The 10,824-nt window shown below is 37.7% G+C and overlaps 1 protein-coding gene across 1 annotated transcript; it reads left to right on the forward strand.

Moving 5' to 3' along the window:
* Positions 1 to 5,457: 5,457 nt before the first annotated feature.
* Positions 5,458 to 10,713, forward strand: LOC122279875 (sufE-like protein 1, chloroplastic/mitochondrial). The gene is made up of 2 exons (XM_043090762.1): positions 5,458 to 5,725; positions 9,254 to 10,713. Exon 2 carries the CDS (start codon positions 9,362 to 9,364, stop codon positions 10,460 to 10,462), a length of 1,101 nt encoding a protein of 366 aa, XP_042946696.1. The 5' UTR covers positions 5,458 to 5,725; positions 9,254 to 9,361; the 3' UTR covers positions 10,463 to 10,713.
* The last annotated feature ends 111 nt before the right edge of the window (positions 10,714 to 10,824 follow it).

Raw genomic sequence — 10,824 nt, forward strand, 5'->3', positions numbered from 1 at the left:
ATAAATGATATTGTCTTTGACAGTTGCAAATAGGACAAATTTTTATTTGAAAGTTTTGAAAAGTGAGTGGTGCTCCTATTTGACATGTGAATCTTTTTAAATTTAAAATTAAAGTCTCATATGTTTATAAATAACTCACTTGAAATCTTCAAAATTATGATACTACACATCAACTACAAGTCTTACAATATTCATTCAAAACTTTCAATCACTCTTTTTTAAATATTAAGCCTTAGCCCCTATTCATTTTGAGAGAGATATAGTTTGCGCTGTATTATTTTCATTTCACTTATTAAGGAGTACTCTCTGATAATATACCCACTATCAGTTCTTGTATCAGTAAAATTATGTGTATAACCCTTATGCTCGTAGAAGGTGTTCTACATAAGAAATAGTTGAATCACTATGTGTAAGATGATTGTAAGTGTAGAGGGTATTCTATACGGATTCTTTGTAGCAGTATTGCTAAAATGTGTAATATGTTTCTATCTCCAACTAAAGGAGGTTAAATGGTGAATTTAAGAATCCTCAAGGGGTAGCTTGAACCTAGAACGTAGGCAGTAGGGCTGAACCTCTTTAAAATATTGAGTTTGTTTTTCTCTTACCTTTATTTTTTATATTTACTGTTGCTTCGTATTTGTTCGTATTTTATATTTTGTATTTGGTTTATAATTATTAATTTTTAAATACAACTCAATTCACCCCCCTCTTGTATTAGTCATTTGGCCAATACTACTTTCTATGTCCAGGTTTCTAAAGGAGATTGAGCGTGAAGATGCAATTTACGCTTTGCTACCTTGTGCGAATAGTGCAACAGACATTGATCCAAATTTACCACTAGAGGTGCAGTAGCTACTAGCAGAATTCTCTGATCTAATGCCAGAAGATCTTTCTCTTGGAATGCCACCTATGAGGGATACTCACCACCAAATTGACTTTGTTCTGAGATTAAATTTGTTGTGTATCGCCTCAGTTCCAGGGAATCTGAAGAGTTGCAATGTCAATTTGTTGAGTTATTGGAGAGAGGCTACATCCATGAGAGCATAAGCGCATGTGCAGTTCCTGCCCTTTTGGTATCGAAGAAAGACAGTTCTTAGCCTATATGCATAGACATCATAGCAATCAACAGGAACATAGTAAAGTTGTAACGACCCGACCCAATATTATTAGGGATGAAATATGAAAAATCTAATAGGCCTAAAATAAGTTTAATGGGTCGTATTGGAATAGCTCACGAGCTATTAAGATTTTTGAAGTTATTGAATTTTATGGGCCATAGTGGATAAGTTGCAAGTTACTATTTTGGGAGTTAGTTATGCCCAAGGCCCAAAATTTTATTTTAAAGTCGTTAGGATTAGTTGAGAATTTTAGAAGAAATTAATGGGGTGATAATTTAGAAAACCAATTAAAATTACTAAAAATTTTTATCCAATCCAAACCATTAGGCCAATTCTGGTTTCTCAATAATTTTAACCCATGCACATCTCAATTTCGATTAGGATTCACGTCTCAATGGAGTTCAATAGGGATTAACAATTCTAGACGCTTCGCATTAAAATTTTTAAACCTGTTTCCCTTCTATATATACCCACCTAGCCCCAGCCACACCTCACTTTCTCACGTTGCTTGTGATCACTCCCCCACCTTGATTTTTCTACTTCTACGGGCCACGACATATACCATAACAACCAGCAAGCATCATGCAAACCACAACACCGTAGCTCCACCCCTTCTCACGACAAACAGCCTCCGTGCACGACCAATGCACCACCCCTTCTCACGACAAATAGCCTTTGTGCACGACCAATGCACCACCCCTTAGCCTTCACATTAAAACTCTCTCATCCAAGCTGTAGTAGCCATGGATAGCCACAGGAAAAGAGCCTCTGCATGCTCTTTTATGTCTAGCCACCCTGAGCTGTAGGAAGCTCCTCCACGTCTCCTCCCTCAACCACAGCACACACACGACAGTGCACCAAGAACCACCAGCCTTCCCATGTGTAGCAACCATCACACAGCAGTTTTGCAGCCCACGTAAACGACACCAACCGAACCCTTGTTTTTCCACATTGAAATAGAACACGGCTCCTTCACGCATCAACCCCACAGAAAACCACCCAACATGCACCATAGCCCAGCCTTGAACCTATAATGGAGACACCCACAATTGCCATGCTTCCTTCCCCATGATGGATTCGCTAGCCATGCACCACCACAACATGTTTGGGCCAAACCAAGAGCCATGACCCACGCCTTACAATAGTGAGGCCACGCCCCAACCGCCAGCTGCAACAGAGGGCGTTGGAGAACAATGCTCCACCATTAAACACTGCCCAACCCACATGTTGCCTTGTACGTGAGACTCTCTCTATCCCTTGGTTTTTGTCTCTCCCTCTCGTTAGCTCTCTCTCTTTCTCTCTCCCTCTCTCTCTCAAACATAGTATTATACTGCTAATGGGTCATGAGATTGGATAGTATGGGTGTATGGGAGACATATGAATTTATGATGACTTAAGAACAAGTTGGAATATTTCATGGGTTTAATGGAAAATATTGATAGGGCCTACGAAAGATTTATTTAGGGTTTGGGTTTTAATTCTAAAATATGTGACTAAATTAGGAATTTATGTAAGTACATGTATTTTATAGGTAATCAGTCATGCCCTAGAGGTTTTGGAATTATGTTACAAGGTAAATAGCATGATCATATCCTTATACGTATGTACAGTAAACGTCATGTCTTTTTATAAAAATATTATGCATGTACACTCTCCATTGGAAGCCTCTTTTTACGTACCCAAATTATGATAAAATTATAAAAAGCCATGCATGATTTTATATGAAGATTTATACATTAAAATATTTATGAAAAATTATGATTTTATGTGAGGAAACATGTATCACGAAAATTTATAAAAGAATGCGATTTTATTTGAAATCTATGTTATGATAAGGCATGATTTCATATGAAATCTATGATATGATATGACAAGATATGACAAGTATTCAAGTCTGATATGATGAAGTATGAATGATAAGATACCTAACGGCTTATGTTATGATACGAAGAATGTACCGTATGTTATGGGCATATTGCATTGCCAGATTGTACATGTTGGTAGTGCACCCAGTGTGTCTTCCTTATGTATGGATTCCATAACCCGTAACTATGGGCAGAATTGAAATCTACTTAGATTCACTAACCCTAACTCATGGGGGTCAACAATGGGTATCAACCTATGACAAGTGAAGGATAAGTTCATGTTCATATTATTTAAGTATGTATTTATGAGTATTTATATTTTCATGAAAATCCTATATTTATTATGTTTACTATATGATGTGTTTGTTATTGAGTATTTGACTATTTTTTTGTATGTTTTTTATGTTTTAACCACCATAGGTGATGATTTTTATAAGGATGGGACTGTGGGATAGGACTTAGCCTAGGGAGGCGTAACAATGACCTAGATCATGCACAGAGTTTTAAGATATGATTTTTTATGGCGAAAGCATCTAGAAATTTTATTAAATGCTTCCACACACTCTCTTTTATGATCTCAATATTTTAATAAAGAATTATTTTATTTATATAATCTTTGTACCTTGTGCTTCCTTTAGAATAAAAGCAAATATTTTTAAGTCAAGGTTCAATAGTAACACACCAATTTCCCAAAATTTTAAAAATGACTTTATTGGGGAGTGGGGTGTATAGTATTATAGATTTTTGATTCCTCACCTAGATGACATGTTGGATCAACCATCCAGTTCTAAGGTTTTATAAAAAATTGACCTTAAAAGTAGATACCACCAGACTAGAATAAGGCTTGGAGATGACTGGAAAGCGTTCAAGACACAATATAGTTTGTATGAGTAGTTGGTCATACCTTTTGGATTGTCCAATGAACCCAACATGTTCATGAGATTCATGCATAATGTTTTACGGCCTTTTATGAGAAAATTCATTGTTGTTTACTTAGTTGATATTCTAATTTATAATCCGACATGGGCGTCACACTCAAATCACCTTTGATCTATTTTTGATATGCTAAGGAAGGAATGTTTGTTTGTCAATCAGAAAAAGTGTTCCTTATCTAAAACTTTTGTCACTTTTCTTGGTTTTGTTGTGTCTATTGATGATGTTCATGGAGACCAATCAATGGTAGATGCAATTTTGGAGTGGCCCACACCTAAGACCTTGCATGATGTTAAGAGTTTCCATGAATTTGCATCCTTCATTCTACTGCTAGTTCATCAGAAATTTCAGCACTTTGATTGCCCCTATCACAGAGTGCCTCAATGAATGTACCTTCCAGTGGTCTAAGGAGACATAAGAGTTTTCAATTGATAAAGCAGAAGATGATAGAAGAACCACTTTTGATTTTTCTAAATTTTGAGGTGTTTGAGGTTAATTATGATGCATCTGGGGTTGGCATTTGTAGTATTTTAAGCCAAGAGGGATGCCCCCGATAGCTTTTTCAATGAGAAGTTGTTTGGGTCCCAACTAGTTTGTCTCTTGAACCAAATGAGAGCCTTCCTTTCCATATGGAAGGAAGCCAGCATGACACGATCATGAAGATTAGATGATGGTAGGTAAAAAGTTGATTGGCTCAATAGAGCCACCCAAGGGGACCACTGCTCGACTTTGAATTCTCCCTTGTTCTACAAATAACGGGTTGGCAACTTGAGAACCAAAACCACTCCCTAAGTCATCCAATTTCTTCCCTTGACTCCGCACCAAAAGTTCTACATTGGATACCATATCTTGCAACTGTTGGGCTAATTCTTTGATAATATGCTATAAGGGAATGCTTAGGCCACCGCTAGAGGCTATCGTTGGGGTTTTTTTTTGGCTTAATGATTAAGTTAGTTTCCTGAGTTTGCTTTACTACTGCAAGAGATTCTGCCAGCTGCGAGTATTGATTTCCAATGCCATCTGGCATGGGCCCAAACTTGGCTTGTATACCACAGTGAAGAATCTCACAAGGCATTGAATAAGTAACAACCACTTTGAGGAGGTTAACCTCCAACTAACAATATAATTTTGGTTAATAAATACAATCATGACTCTAAACTATCAAGCAACAATCTACGGAATAATTGGTTAAAAGATAGGCTAACTGTGGACTCAACTTTCAACAAAAAGCATAATGTCCAATAAATGAACTTTTAACCAAGCAAAGGACTCAATTACCATTACATGACTCTTATTTGGACTCAATAACCAATGGGACTGGATTAGACATTCAGCCCAAGACTCTTAACATAACCCAAAATAGACAACACATAACATAACTCTTTAACTCACGCCTGGATTCTCAGCCCACTTTTGTTACTGGAGATCAGTCGGAACGTTCCCATTTCTGCGAGCCTATCCACTTCTGTATTGCATTTCTTTATTTATATTTTAAGACCTATAAGAAAAAATTAAAAAACTCATGTGAAGCCAAGGCCCGTTAAAAGCTCGAAGTCCAACCCTATTTATGAAAGAACATACGTAGAAGTGAAGGATCCTATCCACCTAGTTCCCAAATTTTGGTCTTCTTCCCTCCCTCTCACGGTTTCGTCGCTCGGTTGCGTCTTCCATAACCGCCCTCGGCCTCCATCCCGGTAATTTACGTTGGATTTTCTCTCCCTTTCTTTCTCACCTACCTTCTTCGCCACAGCCGAGCCATCATCATCGTCTCTGTAAAACCGCAGCAAATCCCTTCCGCACGAAGCCAAGGTAATATTTCTAGCTCTCAGTGATAATTGCCTAATTTGGAATTAGAATTTGGTGAGTAAATATGATTGAGCATTGGGAAACCTTTTTTTTCTTAATGTTACAATCAAATTATTGGACTTTATTTATTGTGATTTTTATTGTAAATTGAATTTTGATGGTTGATTTGTTTTCCGATAAGTAGTTATGCTAGTTGATTCTTGGTGCGATAGATTGGATAATTTGAAATGAGATGCGGGTATATCCGGCTTGGAGGAGTTCAGTGAAAGCAGATTTTGGGCTGAAATTTGGTTTATTTCTGAGTGACACTTCGATGGGTTTTGGGTGCTCGGTGTGTAAGTTGGGACTTTGGAGTATAGAAGTCTGAATATGGTGAAAGTATGATTTGACCACTATGAGGAAGCTTTTATTTTGAAGTTTGTGTATAGAAGTCTGAATATGACCCTATCAAAAAAAAAAAGAAGTCTGAATATGATGAAAAGTATGATTCGACCACTATGAGGAAGCTTTTATTTTGAATTTTTGTTTGATAGGATTGAAATTGTGGTTATTGTTTGTACTGATTGAGTTTGGAAGAGGATTTGTACATGACTCAGGTTTAGAAAAATCTATTTGGAGATGTAAGATACCCTCAAGGTAGCTTTCTTTGGTTGGACTGTTTCCCTTGGGAAACTCCTTATCACTGATAATCTGTGGAAACGTGGTCTTATTGTTATGGACTGGTGTTATTTGTGTAAGAAAATGGGGAAATGGCCAGGTTTTTGTGGGATGACATCTTCAACTGGACCAAAGTGGCATGGGTAATGGCCAGAAGGGTGGTGGTTATTTTTTGGTGTTGGAATGGTCTTCTGGGTAACCCCCAAACTGCTGCTGTGTGGGAAATGGTTCTTTGGATGGAGAGAAATGGTCAGTGCTTCGAAGATCGGGGGCATTCCTTGGACGAGCTTAAGAGATTTTTCACCACTATATTTTCATGGGTTATTGTCATTGATTTTAATGGGGCTAGTTTATATAATTTCCCTGTATATTTTTTTTATCAGTAAAAATAATAAAGTTTTAACACATCGGGGTAAATTTCCCTGTATCTATCACCCATTACTAGTTCTTGGCTTGTAGTTAGATGTTCTCTTTGTATACCTCCTGTGTACTTGGTCTATGCCTAATTTTCTATCAATAAAATATAATTTTACCTATATCACTTATCAAAAAAATAAAATATAATTTTACCTATATAGAGAGAAAATATTTTTTATTCTGAATGGGGTTTAGGTTTGAACAGAAATGACAATCTTATTGTAATTATGAAATCAGTTGGAGAAATAAAAGCATAGTGGTTTTTGTGTGCTCTGAAGTTTTAAATACTTTGCTGCTTATAGTCAATCCAATATTAAGTTATTCGGCTTAACAAGTTGTTAGTGGAAATTTCATTATTGGGGCCTTAAACTGAATGGTTAATTTGAAATGTGTCATGTATGTTTTTTGGCAGGGGAAAAAGTTTTGGAAAGAAACATTTTCATCTTCAAACTATTAGTTTTGGAACTGCTATTTGTTGAAGTTGAGTAACCTGGGAACTGTACTCTGCATGTGTGGTAAAATTATAATTTTGGTGCTGATTCAGATTGGTTGATGAGGCTGAAAATTTGTTGTCTTAGTTTTGAAGACCATACTTAATGTAAAAATTCAAATTGGTTTTTTAGTAGATACTGTTAGGTGATGGATTTAGAGAACTGGTTGCTGTCTAGCCGGTAGTCCAGCAGTAAGTAAGAATTGGGCTAGTATGGGCTTCTGTTCAAATGGCTGCATGAAGAGATATGTGAGCAGAAACAGGCCTAGTATTGTTAGTTTTGTATGGGAGAATGGATCAAGCTGAGTTAGGCTGGTGTGAATAGTAGCTGAAGTTTTGAGTGGGATCTGGATGAGAAATAAAAACTTTTGGGTGAACTTAGATGCTGTTGGGCATTCAGATTGCAAGTTATGCTTGGTTTAATATTATATGATCCTCTTGATTACAGCTATGAGAGAAAGTCGAGTAAAGATACTGTGTTACTCTTTTAAAACTTTCAAGTGGTAATATTAAGTGAGGAGGTTGTGCCACTGTACTTTTAGGTGAAGAAATCTGAACTTGCATGGTCAGAAATGGTAGTAGGTAAAAATTAGGTGTAGTTATGATTATTAAAATGGTTTAGGATTGGTCATGGTACCCTAAATCATAATAATATTCTCACCAGCATGCCCCATGGTGGCCTTGGCAGTATCGGTTGCAAACCAAGGCCAACATGAGGTGCCGCCTTGTGATGCTGGAATGAAACTCAAAGAGCTACCTCTTCTGGTGAGCAGAAAGATATCTGAGGGCCTGGTTTAGGCTTCGAGGTAGGGTTTGTAACCCGATTAGCCCAGCCCAATCTAATTTTTCTTTTGAGATTCGATATTCTTGATATATGTTTTGGTGATTTGCATTTTTTTGTCCTGCTATTTTGCTTCACAGCCTAGCCTTATTTCTCGACTCATCCTATTTTTTGTATTCTTTCCAAACATTGACCTGTTAGACCGTTGAATTGAATGTTGAATGTTGATGCTACTTAATCATTTCCCTCTCTTATTAGGTGTATTTCAAGTATACTCCTTACGTACCTTGATATTGCCTATTCTTCTCTTTATTGGTTATGAATGAAATTTTTCTGTCTTAAAAAAATGCTTTAAAAGAAGGGGAGACTCGTTTTGGATTTATGCTCTTGTCCAAACTTGGATTCATACTCTTCAGACTCTTGAAATAGAGGTAGTTTTTGTATGACTTTAAAATTTTTGACACTTTGGAAGCGGCCCTGATAGTGGCGTTAGCCATGGAAGGGGGAGCTAAGGGGTGTGGGGGAGGGTTGTTCGAAAGAAGGGTAAGCTCTCTCTTTACCTGGTGTTGGATCCGGCTATTTCAATAGATTAATTCCTCAACCATGCACTTAAGATGTTCTCTCTCCCGATGTGAACTAACACTTGTGATGCCCATCAGAAATGTTCATTTTCCTTAACTTTCAACACAACATGCTTTAACCGAAAATACTATAACATCTTCCCAAAACTTTTCATGTCATTAGTGGACCCAATCATTTTCACATGCAAACATTATTTCGATGGGGTCCACCCCACTTGCAAATACAAACACAAAACATACCTAAATAGTTTTTTTCCCTCAAAATTCTCGATTTTATTTTTCATTTTTTTAATGTAACTAATCTCTCTTCAATCTAACCCAAATTATGGACCAAGCGGCAAAGAGCCAATTTTTTTTTTTTGGGGGGGGGGGGGGGGGGGGGGGGGGGTGTTGGAAATCAGGTACTTGTGATTATTTTAAGCTTACTGAGTTTTTCTTATTTTGGCCACTTTTTTATAGTAGGCTGGGTAATATTGTTAAACTTTTATGATACCCTTGTGTACCTGTTGAAATGTCATGAGTCGGATCAATAATATTTTCTCATTCTACATATGAATTTTTTTTTTTTTTTTTTTCACACTAATGGTGGCACTTTGTTTATGAAGGGGTGACAAAAACAATGAGCTCATGAGATTAGAAACCTAACACATAAAAGGTCTTTGAAGCTGTATTTTTACTTGTCCACCACCTGAAACGAAAAGAACCACCACCTCATGTATTCACCTTCAATCTCACCCTCTGTCCGTTTATTCAGCACCAAAATCATATATCCTCTCCTCTCCTACAAAACCCTCACAGCCCCAAAACCCCATACTCTCTCATTTTCTAAAACCAGATCTTTTCATAGACTTCCCACTACACTGTCATCATTAGCATCTCCATTGTCATCAGCATCTGGCTCTGTGCCTCTGCAACCCATAGAAGAACTACCACCAAAGCTCCAAGAAATCATCAAGCTATTTCAATCTGTAGAAGAGCCCAAGGCCAAGTATGAGCAACTCCTGTTCTACGGGAAGAAACTCAAGCCTCTTGAAACCCAGTTCAAGACAAAGGAAAACAAGGTAGAGGGCTGTGTCTCCCAGGTTTGGGTCAGGGCCTTTTTGGATGCTGACAAGAATGTTTTCTACGAGGCTGATTCCGACTCAATCCTCACCAAGGGGCTTGCTGCTTTGCTCGTCAATGGGCTTTCAGGCAGGCCTGTTGAGGAGGTTCTGCGGGTCTCTCCAGACTTTGTGGTGCTTCTTGGGCTCCAGCAGAGTCTCACACCTTCGAGGAATAATGGGTTCTTGAACATGTTGAGGTTGATGCAAAAGAAGGCACTCCAACTGGTTGTGGAAACTGAAAAGAGCAAGAATTTGGAGCGGAGAGTCCATGGTGGCATGGGAAACATGAATTCTGGATTAAATCCCAATGTGGATGTTGAAGAAAACCCAGAGGTGATACTGAATTCCGTATCGAAAATCAATGACAGTGTTGGAAATGTGAACTTTGGATTGCATTCTGATGTGGGTGTTGACGAAAACATAAATTCAGGTGATTTGGGAAGTAGGGGGAAGAGAATTAAGGAGAAATTGAAGAGAGAGCTTAGTCCTGTAGAATTAGAGGTGGAAGATATCTCATATCAGCATGCAGGGCACACAGGTGTTAAAGGAAGTGATGGGGAAACACATTTTAATGTGAAAGTTGTCTCTAAGGAGTTTGAAGGCAAGAGTTTGGTTAAGAGGCATAGGCTTGTTTATGCTTTATTGCAAGAGGAGTTGCAGAGTGGACTACACGCATTGTCAATTGTGGCAAAGGCGCCTTCTGAAGTTTAATGGCGAGTGAACATGAAAAGGTGTTTAACCTTTTTCCTATATTTCGCAGGGCATGTAGTTAAGGCAATAGCTCAGATTATTAGAAGCATTGTCTTACAATTTTAATTTTAAATTAAGTTGCTAAAATTTTGAGATATTTCGTGTCTCGGATCCATATGATGCGTTGTGATTAACATACATACCGGTGGATCCTTGTAGCGATCCAACCACACATTTGTTGGCTTGCTAGGGCTTTTGTTCCAAGTGTTAAATCTTCTCGTCACATACTCAGTAAGAAGGCAGTGTGGCAAAAATTAGACAGAAAAATGCTGCTCATCATTCTTTTAATTTTCATCCTCTCTACTTTTCGTGATGTGGCATCA

The sequence above is a fragment of the Carya illinoinensis genome, chromosome 10 (assembly GCF_018687715.1).
Source record: "Carya illinoinensis cultivar Pawnee chromosome 10, C.illinoinensisPawnee_v1, whole genome shotgun sequence".
Lineage (NCBI taxonomy): Eukaryota > Viridiplantae > Streptophyta > Magnoliopsida > Fagales > Juglandaceae > Carya > Carya illinoinensis.

Coding starts and splice junctions, on each gene's coding strand:
- LOC122279875 (XM_043090762.1), top strand. CDS start 9,362: ATGTATTCACCTTCAATCTCACCCTCTGTCCGTTTATTCAGCACCAAA.